Below are 15,570 nucleotides of genomic sequence, written 5' to 3'. Positions count from 1 at the left end.
AAGGATAATGAACAGGTAGCAAATGAGGCCTGCAGTTTAATTGTAAAAATACCACTTTACATATAGAACATTAGGCTTCAACAGTCATGTGAAAAAGTAAGTACACCCCATGGAAATTGTTGACTAACATATTTGAAAAGAAAAACAGTAGATCTTCATGCAAATTAATTGTGCCTATAGATAAAGGTGATAAACTAATTTAAAAAAAAAATGCCTTTTTCAATCATTTATTCAACAAAAATATCAAGAGATATAATGGTGTACTAGGGAAAAGTAAGTATACCTTTAGCCTCAGAAGCAGGCATTTGCCCTCTTAACAGAAATGGCTTCTTGTAGGCATTTTCCTTTACTGCCGACCAGCCTCTGATATGGACTCTGTGAAACCTTTGACCACTCCTCCATGCAAGCTTCCTTCAGTTGTAAGATGTTTTGAGTTTTCTTGCATGCACTGTCCACTTCATATACCCTCAACATTTCAATGGGACTCAAATCAGAACTTTGACCTTTATTTTCAATGGCAAGCTGTAGTCTTGTTCTAATGTGTTTTTAGACAGCAAAGGATTTTACCTGGCACACCTTGAATGCTGGGCAAATTTCTCAAATTTCTTTCTGATTGGAGATGCATGCACCTTGATGCAAACTTTTGTAAGAGGTACCTGTAGATCTTGCAATGACATTTTGGGGTTCTTGGAGATTTCAAATATATCAAATGAACAGCTCTTGGGCCGAGTTTGCTGGGCCAGCCAGCCCTGGACCAATTAATAGTTATTTGACATTTATGCCACTTGTGGATGATTTTCCTTACAATGGAATGATAGATTTCAAATCATTTGGCAATTTTTTTAAAATCCCTTGGTAGACTCATAGGCACCCCATAACCTTTATGAGGACCTTAGAGTGCTCTTTTGATATTGGCATGACATCACACACATCAATAGCAAAGAAAACACCAGCTGTATTTTAATATAGATTCCCCCTGCATACGTCCTAAGGAGGTTCTAATTGTTGGCACATAATCTGAAACACTCAATTCTAACTTTATGGGTTTGAAGTAGTGATATGGGGTATACTTTTTCCATTTAAAAAAAAAAATGCAGATTTGTCAATCTAGATAAGAACAAATGCACCATGTAACTTTTGTGTATTTCAGTATATCACATTTACTTCTAGGTACTTTTTGCATGAAGGTCTATTGTTTATTCTCTTCAAATATAATGAAAAAGTCAACATTTTATATGGGGTGAACGTACTTTTTCACATGGCTGTACCTGTACAGCCAGAGCTTTGTGAAAAAATTATACAAATAATTAGGAGGATATCAAAAACAAAATCTGAATTGGTACCAGAATTGGCCTACAAAATCTACCTGTAGCATTGATAATAAGCAATAAACTTAACCAATGACTTTAAATGAACAAGCTAAAGAAAAAAAAAAAAAGGCCACGTCTGACATTTTTCCGTCTGGACGTTTTAGCTCCGGACTGTCCTCAAGAAACTGACAAATATACACAAATAGATACACACCGATCATTGAAATAGATGTGTTCGGTATCGGGAATGCGGAGATGCGTCAAAAACCGGAGATTGAAATTTTTGACGAATCTAAAGTTTTCGCTCCTCCCCCACTAGATGTGGAACTCTTTATTAAGAGACTTGACAGAAAATGCGCTAAAAAAATTAAATGACCACCCTCACACAGGAAATCTTTTGTAATATCATCATACCTGAACTTTTGGTTGCTCCAATTTCTGCCCAGTCTTCATGCAAAGATTTGGCTCAGGCAAGTTCACATGTGGGCCTTTAATTGAATAACAGAAATTAAGTTAATTCTATCTTTAAGAGCTTAATTTATACATTACACGCTTGAAAGCAAGGTTGACAGTTAACTTGAAGATAAATTAAACAAATGTACAGGGCAGGAGTATTTGCAAAATAAAATAAAAACAAAAGCCAGGTTGCAAAATTACTTTAGTGCTAATTTTAAATATTTTTGATGTCAAGTAAAAAGAAATTATCCTATATTTCCCATTCATCCTTTAATTTCCATTCTGTCTTCAATGTGGACAATGGATGAATTTCTACATGAACAGCTTCAAATTAAGATTTATTCGGGTTGAGTTTTTCTCTGTCCCTTTTTAAAGGAAGAGGCGAAGACTTGGAGTGCGGATTAAAGTAAGCAAGTAATGGTGAGCTCAGGTACAGAGATATTTGGGTACTGAGGAGAACCAGCTTACACCCCTTATTTCAGATGCTATTTTAATGCTGGATATTAATAATAATACATTTATATAGCGCCATTCCCATGCTCAAGGCACTTCAAACAGAATTTAAGAAAGAACGGCAGGGTATACAGTATATAGAATTGTACAAACCAGATAAATAAGATTAAGACAGTAAATTCAGAGAAAAAGCCTAACAGACAACATAATTGATTGTATAGCACATACAGGTTACATGAGCATTTTGACATAAAGGTAAACTGAGAGAAGGGTAATAAAGTCAAGTAGAGCTAAAAGCCTTCCTGAACAGAGGAGTTTTGAGTTGTTTCATCAGACTGAGTGGAAAAAAGCATGAGGGGGACAGGGGCTTTGTGTGAATGTGCAGTGATGAAAAAGTGAGCACAGTATAATTAAAACTAAATGTGTGATCCAGGCACTGAAACGTAGACTGAAGTCTTCCATGTTACTACCCGGGAAAGTAAGTTACATCACCCTGGCGGAATATCTTTGTGATGAATCATTCTTGACGCTGGGGACTTAAAATAAGGAATCAAGGCATACAAGGCCTGTTTTTTTTTGTGGACACTGCTCTATCCAAATATCAGTGTCTTTAAATATAAACCTGTGGCATGATCCAAGCAGATCTGACTTCATCTTAACTCCAATCTACAGTATAAGCCTATACTGCCAACAAAAGCTCTTGTAAGGCACTGAGGGGAACTTGAGTTGTTTAATTTTATCAAACTTCCTTCTTTCTTTTTTGGGGTTTCTATAAAATTAATTTCAGCATAATCTAAAGAAAAATATAAGCCAAACATATTAATGAGAACCCTGGGAATGGAACAAACAATATCTTTTACCATTCTCAAACTGTCATTTTTCTATTGCATCTTATTCTGTGTTTGCTTGTAGCCTTGTCTCAGTACCCAACCAGAAGATATTGATGCTCAAATGCATGTACAAGAGTTAATTCTGCCTAAAATCTCTCCAGTTAACTTAAGGGGACATAAACTCTTCTAGAAGAAGAAGAAACCAAATCAAAACACCTTAAATCAAAGACCCTTTGGTTGGTGGTGTAGTAGACAAGCATTTGAGTAAATCTACCTCTTAGGGTTTCAAAATGTGCTTAAAGCTTTGCTATTAAGACTATACTTATTAGAAGTATTTATTTGCATATGTAAATAAACACTTATAATAAAATTAAACTCTTTGTATGAAGTATTTGAATACTTCACATTGAAAAGGATGCCTTCAACAGACTGATCCTCTCATTTCTCAAGGACTACATCTGTAACAACCATGCCCCCAACTTCTCCCATCCCCTTGAACGGGAGGAAGTGTTTGTCACTTTGAAGAGAGTATGTATGAATGATTATCTTGTCTTCATAGTTAACATGCTTAACTAAATGGAAGTGTATAATACACTAAAAGGCAGTGGCATGGCACGATGTCAAATGGGTGACTTGTCTCTACAGTACACACTAACAATATATGTGAGAAAGTTATTTGTCAAAAGGAAAACCCAAAAGGTAGGAAGCTGGGCAAGCCAGTTGCACTTGAGGAGTAGAACTGTAAAATGGCTGGAGTTGATCGACTGGATCAGATGCTGGGGTCATACGCATACGTGTACCACACTGTGCCATCGCATGCGCAAAATTGCACTTACAAATGGCTATATGTTGTTCAAGCAAGCAAACAATGATAGCATTATGACTGCAGCAGATTTCCGCAAGAAAGTGGTTGACAGCTTGCTGGCAGAGTATGTTGTAGTGCCTTTGGTAAAGCGAAAAAGGCCATCACAAAGAACAGTGCCAGACAGGCTGACTGAGCGGCACTTTCCTGCAACATATGAGGACAAAAAATACAAACCTGACTGTTGTGTGCAGCAAGAGACAATTGAAAAGGAGGCACCAGTGCAACACTTATTGTAAGCAGTGCATGCAATTGGCTGCTTTGAGCGATATACTTTGCTGTGTAACATGTATGTGATATCATATAGTATGCAGGCTCATACTACATGCAAGACAGTAACATTTGCCAAAAAATAAATATTTTTTGTTGAGTTGATGTGTTAAACCATTACTTTGTGTTCTTTTTTAAAAAAAGTAAGTTTTTGGAAAAATATTCAGCCCTGGGAAAAAAGAAACAAACTCTAAAAGAGTTAAAGGACAAGATAAGGCCTTGAAATACCGGCCTTAGTCTACTGCAGAATGGAAAAAATTTCTTAAAGGCCGCTGAATCAAAATTTGAAATCTTCAGTTCATCACGCAGGGTTGTTTGTACGCCGTCAAGTTGGTGAAAGGACAGATCCTTAGTGTGTGACACCTACTGTCAAACAAGGAGGATGAAATGTGATGGTATGGGGTTCTATTGCTAGAGACAGAGATGATGACTTGCACAGCGTGACTGGCATTTTCGTTTCCTCCGGGCGCTCCGGTTTCCTCCCATAGTCCAAAGACATGCAGGTTAGGTGGATTGGTGATTCTAAATTGGCCCTGGTGTGTGCTTGGTGTGTGGGTGTTTTTGTGTGTGTCCTGTGGTGGGTTGGCACCCTGCCCGGGATTGGTTCCCTGCCTTGTGCCCTGTGTTGGCTGGGGTTGGCTCCAGCAGACCCCTGTGACCCTGTGTTCGGATTCAGCGGGTTGGAAAATGGATGGGTGTATGGACTGGCATTTTCAATCCAAAGGATTACCACAGTTTAGCTGTTATATCAGCAAAAGGTGCAGGCTACTTTGAAGAATCACTAATTTTGCAAACTATTTTTTTTTATTTGCTATTGTTTATTTGTTCTATGCCTTGATTTCATGAAACATTAAGACATTAAACTGCATGCATTTCTATCAAAACTGATAACACTGAGCTGTTCTAAAACGTTTGACAGGTAGTGTAGGTTAAACACTTTACTAATAACAGCTGATACAGGCATACAAATTGGAAATAAGGAGCTTGAAGTTAATAAAACTAGGCACATACTGAAAATAAGCCACTATCTCCAATGGCCAATAACAAGGTAATAAAATACTGTAAATAACCTCTATCTAGGTCTCTGAAAAATTCTCTATCATGGGTCAAGACATTTTTGTGGACTTTATATCCCTATCCAACTAGATGATAACTGCCAGGGAGCTATACTAATTGAGTAAGAATGTGTTGGCCATTTACAATGGATCCGGATTCAAACAACACTGGCGGATGTGATCAAATTTGGATTCAACGTTCATGAGATCTTCTCTGACATGGAAAAACACACTCCGATTTACAAACATTATATGAATGGTGTAATTCGGTTCAATTTAAGATGATGACAGTTAATTTGAAGGCGTTACAAATAGGTATTTTCTTAAATATAATTTAGCTATGTATGGTGTACTTTAATTTTATATAAACATTGAAATCAGTAACCGGTTTTGAGACAACTAACCTCTCTCTCCAGGCTCTTGTGACTCTGCCCTTTGTTTTGTACTCTGCTTTTCATTCATCGACAGATATGACTGTTTTGACAAATTCGTATCAGAGGTTTGGGTAGCAACTTGAGAAACATTTTGTTTCTGAAAGGAAAACAGGTTTTGTCGTCAAAAAGTAGTTGCACACTAGTATATTAAGCACAGTGTCAGTAGGATAATAAATCTCACACTTCATACATAGTTAATTTCACAAAATAACAATTTATGTGAATGAAGTAGCTGATAACATTCATTAAAACCACAGGAAAAAAACGGCACCAGTTCAAATCACTTCTTAAACTTAGTAGGTAATAATGTGCATGTACTCCAAATCCTGCTAAAAAAACAAAGGACAAATAAAACTGCTAATTTAGATGATTTTTTTTCTGTACTGTTTCTACTACAATATCACAAAAACAAACCATTAATATGTGAAATGCTTACAGCAGAAGGTGGGCAGGCTTGCCTGTCTCTGCGAGGAACTTCAAATGTCACCCTTGAGTCAACTGTACCATCTTTACCTCGGTGATCATCTGATGGTACGGTAAAGGATTTGGGTTCACCTTTAGTGGATGACAATCCAGCATCTGGGTCACATTTTCTACAAATAAGCAGCCACAAATGCCGCTGTTAGCGGAAGGTAACATTATCCAAAAATAAATTAATATCACAGATACTTGCATATTGATTACAGAATATTGTCTGCCAATTTAAGTCAATTTAATCCAATACAAGGTTGCAAAAAATTTGGGGTCTAACCTAGCGGTTTCAGGTGTAGGGTAGGAACCAATAAACATATTTCCAAGCAACATATACAAAATAATTTGTACTATGCTGAACGCAAGGCACTCATAATATCAATAGTTCACCGTCAAATATTCAGCATTTTGTATGTGTAGATTTTAAAAATACACACCATGCACTAATATGCCATTGGGGAGCATCTTAGTCGATCACTATTCATTGTGTCATGGTGCACAACAGTACGTCGTTCATAGCTCACTAGACAAATGTGCGAAGTTCTCATTGCAAAGTCTTAAAGTGATCACTTTGATTATTTAATTCAAGGGGCTGTAAGATGGATTTTTACTGCATTTTTTTTTTTTTTTTTTTTTTTTTTACAGTGATCACCAACCACAAAACTGTAGTACCAAAAAAAGTTTTGGCCATACATCCAGAAGACCGCTTTTCATGAGGACACTACAAATCACTCAGAATGACTGCTGTTCAAAAACTATTGTCTTTTATAGTTAAAACTCCATTTTGGAAACTCTGCAGAAAATCAAGAGGCTTTAGTTTCTTATTTATAATGTGTGCTGATCGTTCTGGAAGTACATATCAACATTTTAGCAAAAAGCAAGCGTTTTACATATAATGAACATATTTGCATGTGAATTATGTGACACATGTAATGAGATTCTTTTCGGTTTCCAGTGGATGTTTTTCACATTGTCACTGTACATCATTGCTCACTATTTGTTTCTATTATAACTTCTCTCAATTCTGCATTAAAAGATTAAATGAATAAGGGGTAAGACACATGCTCAAAAAAAAAAAAAAATTTCGGCCATAGTATTCCTTTAGATTTAAAACTTAAGGGAAATTACACTCAACTGTAACAGTTTTATAAAATGTACTCCAAGAATGTTCAGCTTTGCACACCATATTTAGTCTGCCAGAAGACTCACTGAATTTTACTATTAGTTGTGTAGTGGTCATGGAATTAAAGACAGATAGGATAGCTTTTTTATCCATAGGTGAATGCAAGCAGAGATAAAAGCCTTAGTTGAACAATCTTGTGTATATCATAACCTTCATTTTTATAAGAGATATTCCTTTCCCTCACCATTAAAAAGTGCAAGTTTAGGTTCCACCCTGTCAGTGGAGACAAATATGCAAGTATCTATGGTAATTCGGATTTAAAAGCAAGCTAGCAACAAGCAACTAGTAGGATTTTCTATTTTATACAAATATTCTGGGAATCCAAAGCTGTTAAAAGGGCAGTCAAAAAAGTAAAAATTAACAAATAAAGCAAAATAAACATATATTGACAACTAGTATAAAGTAACCCCAATGTGAGCCAGTCTCTTCCCTTACCCACATGTGACATATTATAGTCTCACCATAGACCCGACCCCATAAGTGCAGAATACCTAAATCTACCATTAAAGAAATATTGCTTTGGTCCCTTGAAGCCAAAGCCTGGAGATGGTCCGGAATAAATACATTTGCTCCTCCAAAAAGGAACATAGGCAGGAGATCTAGACAGTGGACAAAAACATTAAAAGTTAAACATCAGAGCATTGTGATCTCCTGCCTTTTACATAAAAATACAAAACTAAACTGGCTGGATTTCTAACTTTATAAAGATAGCTGAAGACAAATTAATAACATTACAGCACACCTGAGTGCCATTTTAATAAAAAGCTCATGAATCAATACACAAACACCCAAGTAACAATATATTGCAGCTCTTCAACTACGAACAGTAAAAGCGCTTTAGGCTTTAACTGCAGTTTAAGCATCTATGTCATTTTTTCTGCTAGGAAAGCAAGCAATGGAACTGGATACCTGGATAAGTTGGTAAAATGGACAAGAGTGATGAAATCAGATCTATGTTCCTGTGTTGATGGGTCTGTTATTTACCTTTCCAATATTTTTCCTTTAAGAGACGTGTGTGTTCTGTCAATTTGTCAGTCTAAATTGTTTCAGCCAAACAAAAGCACCCCAATCTACATGAGGTTGTAATTCCATAAACAGAATAGTACACGTAATAAAAGGTAGTTATAAAGCTAAGACTGTCAGATAAATGAATGCAGCAATAAGCTAAAGGAGGTTTCTTTCGAGAGATTCTTACATTTACTCAATAAGGGCCATTTAAGTACTGCCTGTCACTAGCAACCAGACATGATAGGTGCTCTTGAGAATGAACTGCAGGATATAATGAAAGCTTCAGCTTTGCTGAAGCCTGCTTTGCAGCAACATGGGACTTTTTGTTAAGGGTTAAGGTAAACTGAGAATCAAATTAAAAGGTTCATGGGTCAGAATGTCTAAGCCATTTATTAAAATATTGTTGGCAAGTGATCAGCAAATGAACTAAGGCTTCCATTTTGTGTGACCTGGTAACTAAATAGGGTGCACAATCTCTTATCTACAAACTGGATATATTAAGATCTTTACCAGCCTTTTATGTATATTTGAGGGGGCATGGGATCACAAACCATTAACTCACCTAGGTTTGTATTTATTTTTCATCACATTATACATAGCCCCAAAAATGTGCATTACCGGAGTATGGCAAGTCTAACCAGTCCTTGTGCACAAAAACAAACACAGAGAACTAAATATTAGAATAGCAGTGCATCCATTTAAAAAACAAAGGATGAAAATGAGCATTTTAGGATCCCAAGGTTTAAAAGCTAGGATAAATTTGACAAAGTACAATTAAAATGAAAATTCAAGAGACGGAAGAGCAAGGCAAAGGGGCATGAGTAGACTGTGTTTTCACAACTGTACTCTATACATTCACGAGGAATGAAACTAATGTACCAAGACCCTGCCTTGAAATTGTTTGAGAGGACAAATTAATGATAAGCCGAGGCTGACTGAAAAAAAAAGGATTTCCTCAATTAAAAGCAAGAAGTTGACAAATGTAATAGTGGCATTTACAACACAAATAAAAGCTAGTCCAGTGCTGCATTAAACCATGCCACAAACACCACATAAACATGAAATTACTATAAACTACTGTACATGCAATCATTCATTCAAAGAATGAACATGCAAGTCGACAAGCATGAAAAAGGAAATGCACTTCTTCAGATTATGTCATTCTAGATTATATGTACAAGAGTAAGCTAACCTGTGGTACGTGTGTCCACTATAGAAACAGGCACGTGGACAAGTATTTGCCATTTTTAACTTTAAAAATTACATTTTCACAAAACCTTTTTTCCCCTAACAAATCAAACCAGATGGAAATGAAATATTTTGCTTAAAATCAGGATGGGTGCATAGAAAAAATTTTCTGTTAAGGTGCAAAACTTTCATAATTTGGCAAGTACCTATTAATGCTGTTGTAAAAATCAAAAGATTAGCCTGATATTTAGACATTTTAACATAAACAAGGGCATGCTTCATATGGACTCTCTGTTCACTTAGCTAAGAGAACTGGGTAGGGAATGAGTGTTCAGGTTCAAACTGATATGGAACATCGATATAACCATATTGATTAAATCCTTAATTGCTTTGTATCATATAATTCAATTTTTATTTGTATAAATCAAAGATCTGATCTTGGGATTCGTTAAAAATGATGCCTTCCAGTAAAAACATACGGTTCTGCATATTTAAAAATATTTGGAAGAATGCGTTTGCGTTGTAATGCAAAGCTATGCTGTAATAACTAACATCAGTAAAGTAGTTTAGACAGGTCAAGAGAAAAAGAGAACAAATGGGTAAAAAACTGAGTTATCAAAAGTTATGGACGACAAGACTAAAAGGAAGATAACAGTGACATGAACGTGCCAGATAACATAAGAACAAGAGTCACTTCTAAGATGCCAAAACCAATGGAAAGCAGGGAAAGAAAACCTGGGGATCAAATGGTTAAACTGGGGAAGCCCAGATAATGGCCTTTACAACTGTATTTCGCTTACAATATTTGCATTTACTTATCTGGCTGACACCTTTATCCAAGACGATTTACAAAACATAGGACACGATTGGTTATATTTCTTTTTTAGTTTTCCAATTGGAGCACAGACAGGTCAAGCAACTTGCTCATGGTCACCCAGTGTCAGTAGTGGGATTCAAACCTACATCCTCAGTGTCTGAAGTCCAAAGTCTTAACCACCACACCATCAATATTAACAATAATATACAGTAAAAATCACACTAAGGTTTCTGTGACCAATCCCTCGGAGTAATCTGACTGGTCAGTTTCATTTTGATGCGATTGGTCAGTTTAGTTCTGGTGACGCAAAGAAAGAGGAAGTCTGAATGTGGGACACATGAAGAGAAAAAATGGAAAGTAAAACACAAAAAACTTCAAAACAATGAGCCTGAAAAGCGATGTTCAAACACAAGTGAATACAGAGAAAAAGGTACTGAAGGTACACACTGGGAAAAAGATAGTAAATATTTTTAAAATATTCTGTTATCCATCATTGACCATTTTAAAATGTACAACTTTGAAAGGAAAAAACTCTGTTCAGGATTACACTTCCGTGAATTTAAACAGTTCAGTATTACGCATTTTTGTTAATTAGCTCTATTTAAAGGTTGTTTTAGAAGCAATGGGTGCTATTCAAATCCACTGTAATTATATACATGTTCTGCTCCCTAGTCAGGATTGTCTTATTCATAGTGAATACCTCCAAGACAGAAAACATGTCCTGAAACCTACTTTAACAGATTTAACACAAAATAGACCACAGTAATTTTTTTTATATAAAAATCTATACAACTAAAAGGCAAACCTCAAGGGCTGCGGTTGCTTGCTGTTTGCAGTTTTTGGCTCCCCTTGTATGACTGGATACTGAGATCTCACTGGTGCAGCCTGATGATTAGATGGCTGTACAGCTGACATGGATTTAGTAGATTTGGGTGCAGGCTTTCTGGAGTCTGAATCTAGAAGGAAAAAAAATCTGATTTCAGCCAAGAGAAATGACTATTAATGTGTTAATAATGAAGTCAAGGTAACTCAAGCATTTAGGCATTCACAAGTATTTATTTTTAAACAGCATGGTGCTTTGTCAACAAGAACAGTGGAGAGAAAAAATGGGGCGCTCTAAAGACTTCTCCTCATGCCTGCATCATTTGGAGACAAGATTGGATTTTGATACTAATAAAGAGAATAGAATAAGTTAAACTCTTGATCAAAAAGTCGAAACATTTATTCAGTCCATTAGATTCCCTAACTGGTGGCACCAGCTTTAAATAAATTATGTGAACATTTTTCCATTGCTCATACTTTGTATTGCCTGCGGTGGGTTGGCACCCTGCCTGGGATTGGTTCCTGCCTTGTGCCCTGTGTTGGCTGGGATTGGCTCCAGCAGACCCCCGTGACCCTGTGTTTGGACTCAGCGGGTTGGAAAATGGATGGATGGATACTTTGTATTGCTGGAATAAGCACCGCTTAAGGTACTATAATACTAGAATGAGCATGAATTAGATAAACCAACTGCCATGTTTTGAATGCTCATGTTCAATTGAGAAAAGTACTGTAACATATTTTATGTGAGAGAGCAGGACAAAAAAAGTTCTCAGCTTTTTACTGTACCTTCAACTGATTTTCAGGCTGTTAGAATATATTGTAAAATACTTTTTTTTTTTTTTTTTTTTTTTTTTATAATTAGAGCACATGGTTGCTTCAGATGGCACTTCCTCACAAAATTGCCATTTATAAGTTTGCAACAGGATGACAGTTAAGGCAATGTCACATTTAAGCAGGTTTATATTTCATGTTGAGAATGCAGAAGTGCATGCATCCTCCAAACACGTCCTCAGAAATTAGCACGACGTGTGCACAAGTTTCGGTACCAACCCAAAAAAAAAAAAATCATTGGGTGCATTTGTAACATGTCACGGTCTTTGTCTACTATCAAAATGTGACAGCCTGACGCTTTGGAGATCCTACAGAATCAATGTGTGTGCTTCGATGTTTGATGAATGGTTCAATGCAGAGAAGAAAATCAAACTTAAATGACGACAAATTTTTTTGTACCTTCACAACAGCATCAGAATGTACAGAAGCCACACCGGGAAAAAAAAAAAATTACGGACACAGCAAAAAGGTCTATTTTGTGATTAAAATGGAAATTTCAGCTTTAATCTCAAAATTTCCAATTTAATTTCATAGTTTATTTTGTCATTAAAGTAGAACATTGTAAAAGTCATCTTAGAATCGACCCAGTTGTTAATCGATACGTGCTTCTGAAGTTTCCTTCTACACTGACAGCAGCGGCAGGCAGCAACTGCCACATAGAACACATTAAATTTATGATATTTTAGCTCTCTGCACATTTAGAATCCTCAGATTTATACTTCATATCACCTTTATTATCAAATGCATTAAGGTATTTGTTACATTTTACAGATAAATTGTTAATTTATATAATGAATACTGTTAATTACACATGGGGTCGGGCACAGTAGTGGAGCGGTAGCGCTGCTGCCACATGTTCCCTGCCTGGAGTTTGCAGGTTTTCCTGGTGGGTTTCCACAGTGTGCTCCAGTTTTCTTCCAAGGACATGGAGGTTTGGGGATTTGATGATGCTAAAAATGACGCTAGTGTATATGTGGGCTTGTATTCACTTTGCGATGAGCTGATGCTCCGTACAGGGATTGTTTCTGCCACACGCCCAATGCTTGCTAGACTGGGCGTATCCCTGGATCGATGGAAGTAATCATTAAACATATCCGAGATATTGTGGCAAGGTGTCCTCAATTTAATGGATGTTTCACTCAATTCACAACACAGCAAAGCTGAATGTTTTCTCACCGTGATGATATCTCGCACTGCCACCTGGTAGCTTCCACAGGCACACACGTCACATGAAGTATAAACAAGGCCTTGGGCATCTTTCCCAGCAATTTTCAGTCATAGCTTTCATTTAAATAATCTTAGCAATTCGGAGGCAGTCTGCGATGCGCTCACATGTAGAGAGTCGTCAAATTCTGACATACCCAACTACTCAGTGCAACTAGTCCACGACTCAAACAGACAAAAAGTCAAACATTTGATTTTGTCATCAGCTGTAGGAGCAGTTCTGTGTGAACAGGGGTGAATAACTAATAAATGCTCATCCAAAGGTACAGTACAATGCATAAAATGCTACAATGACAAATAAGGAATTTCAGTGTTTTGGACCTCACAAACAGGAGAGAGGCAAAAGTTTGTCAGCCAATATCAGAATATTGACTGAAATAGAAGAACTCATTCAGATAACAGAACTTTAGAAAATTTTGTCACTAGAATATTAGGCATCAGAGGGATATATATGAAGAATGTCACAACCTAAGGGAAACTTCCTTGTTCCCACAGGTCCTTTACCATCATTAACTCTACTAAGTTGTCATAATATCTTGTCAGAGACATGGGGTCTCATTTATAAAACTATGTATTCGACCAAGAAAGTATTCATGCGGCAAAACACAGGACAAAGTAGTACAGCAAAAAATCCGATTTATAAAATCTTGCACACACACGTGCATGCAATTTACTCTATCAATCACAATCATCTTGTAAATGTGTGTATGTGAAAGTGCCTCAAACTCCCCAATCCCCCCCAATCATATATGGACCATGCTAATCAACCTCATAGATATGCAATCATGGTGCTGCAGACCTTCATTGGCTTGTGGAGCAGCCTACCTCCACACACATTCAGCCATCATGTACACCACCAATCAATCAGCAAGACATTTGCTAACGCACTTTGCCTCAAAATTAATCAATCATGAGCTGACTCAGGCCACCGAGTCACGTTTGTCAGTCTCATCTTGGACTCCCAAATGACTTTTACATGAATAGAATGAAACCGTTTACAATTAACAAAAGCAACTTCGTCCTTTTATGCTGGCATGTACACACACAAAATACAGAAACTAAATGCAGCACCTCAATCAATCTGTTTATAGCTTCCAGCACAGAGGGCATGATGGAGCTAATACTTGGATGAGACATCCTTCAAACATTAGTCAGTTCCCTCTGTTGCCAGGAAGCAGACTATTGTTAAAACTTGCATATGAACAGTTACAGCATGATTTCATGCAGTCTGTCTTTCTAACACAAGGGTCCAATTTCATAAATAGTGCCAAAAGAATGGCTCACAGGAGCCTAAATGACCTCATAAGCAAAAATAATCATGCCGCTACCCAAAAATTCACTTTGTATATAACCATTTGTGCATTCTTCAAGCAACACCAAACAAGTCACGTTGTCTCAGGCCATTATGAACAGGGCATGATATTTTCAGCATTCTGTATGTAAGGAGTGAATTGTGTGTTTTTACTTCATGCAGTTATTGACAGCAGGGGATTACACTGGTTTCTAATCCTGAGAAGTGACAACAGGTAGCCAATATAAACTGATAAAAACCAATAAAAGTTCTTCAGGGAAAATACGCAGCATTGGCCTTCTTAAAAGGCAACTAAAATACAGTGTACACATCATATTCATCACTTCTGAGGTTTAATGTTTGCTAAATAACACATTATAATAACTGCTCCTTGACATTAATTATTATACGCATGAGTCATCATTTACCAGCCCCTGCTTTTCCCTACTTGATCAAGGGTGCTGTCATTTCCCACTTTTCCTGAAATGTTGCGTACACACGGGTCAGAGTTGGCATACATATACGCAACTCTTCCGGTCAGCTTTTCCTTTATAAATCCCTACTTATGCATGGAAAGTTATGGAAGTACTTTTCGGGCCTCTTTTTGTGCATATGCAAGTTTTATAAATCTGAACCGGATTGCTTATGTCAGATAGTGGAGACAAAGGATATAAATGACATCTTAAAAAAAAAAAAAATCAACAAAGTTAATGGCCATGTAAGTCTGTAGACTTAACCCCTATTGAAAATCTGTGGTCAGAATTCTAAAGCATAGTTGAGAAGCATAGACTTAAGGACGTCAAGCATCTGGAAGGATTGATTCTGTCTAACACATAACGGTCTATTAGCACATCTACATCTCTATCTTATTATCACTGGTTATTTAAACTAACTGCTCTGGAACAATGAGGCTTGGGCAGTTTTCTTTTTATTCAATGAAGTATTGTTGGTATGCTTCAAGTCTTTTAGTGTTTATAGTTTTGTAATAAGATCCTAATAACCAATAATAAAAAAGACTTGCATATTTTATATCTAGCTTATCTGCAGACAAAGGTAATATTTGTG

General features: G+C 36.7%; 1 protein-coding gene across 1 annotated transcript in view; it reads right to left on the bottom strand.

Annotated features, from left to right (window-relative positions):
- Nucleotides 1–15,570, bottom strand: part of otud4 (OTU deubiquitinase 4) — an 88,767-nt gene that overhangs the window by 13,061 nt on the left and 60,136 nt on the right. The window contains exons 13-16 of the mRNA XM_051928111.1: nucleotides 11,143–11,293; nucleotides 6,107–6,263; nucleotides 5,641–5,767; nucleotides 1,725–1,798 (exon numbers count right to left, since the gene is read on the bottom strand). Of these exons, the coding sequence (XP_051784071.1) occupies nucleotides 1,725–1,798; nucleotides 5,641–5,767; nucleotides 6,107–6,263; nucleotides 11,143–11,293 (509 nt within the window). The remainder of the gene's footprint in view (nucleotides 1–1,724; nucleotides 1,799–5,640; nucleotides 5,768–6,106; nucleotides 6,264–11,142; nucleotides 11,294–15,570) is intronic.

The sequence above is a fragment of the Erpetoichthys calabaricus genome, chromosome 5, assembly GCF_900747795.2.
Source record: "Erpetoichthys calabaricus chromosome 5, fErpCal1.3, whole genome shotgun sequence".
NCBI classification, from domain to species: domain Eukaryota; kingdom Metazoa; phylum Chordata; class Cladistia; order Polypteriformes; family Polypteridae; genus Erpetoichthys; species Erpetoichthys calabaricus.
The sequence above is the reverse complement of the archived record's forward strand: the minus strand, read 5'-3'. Positions and strand labels throughout refer to the sequence as shown.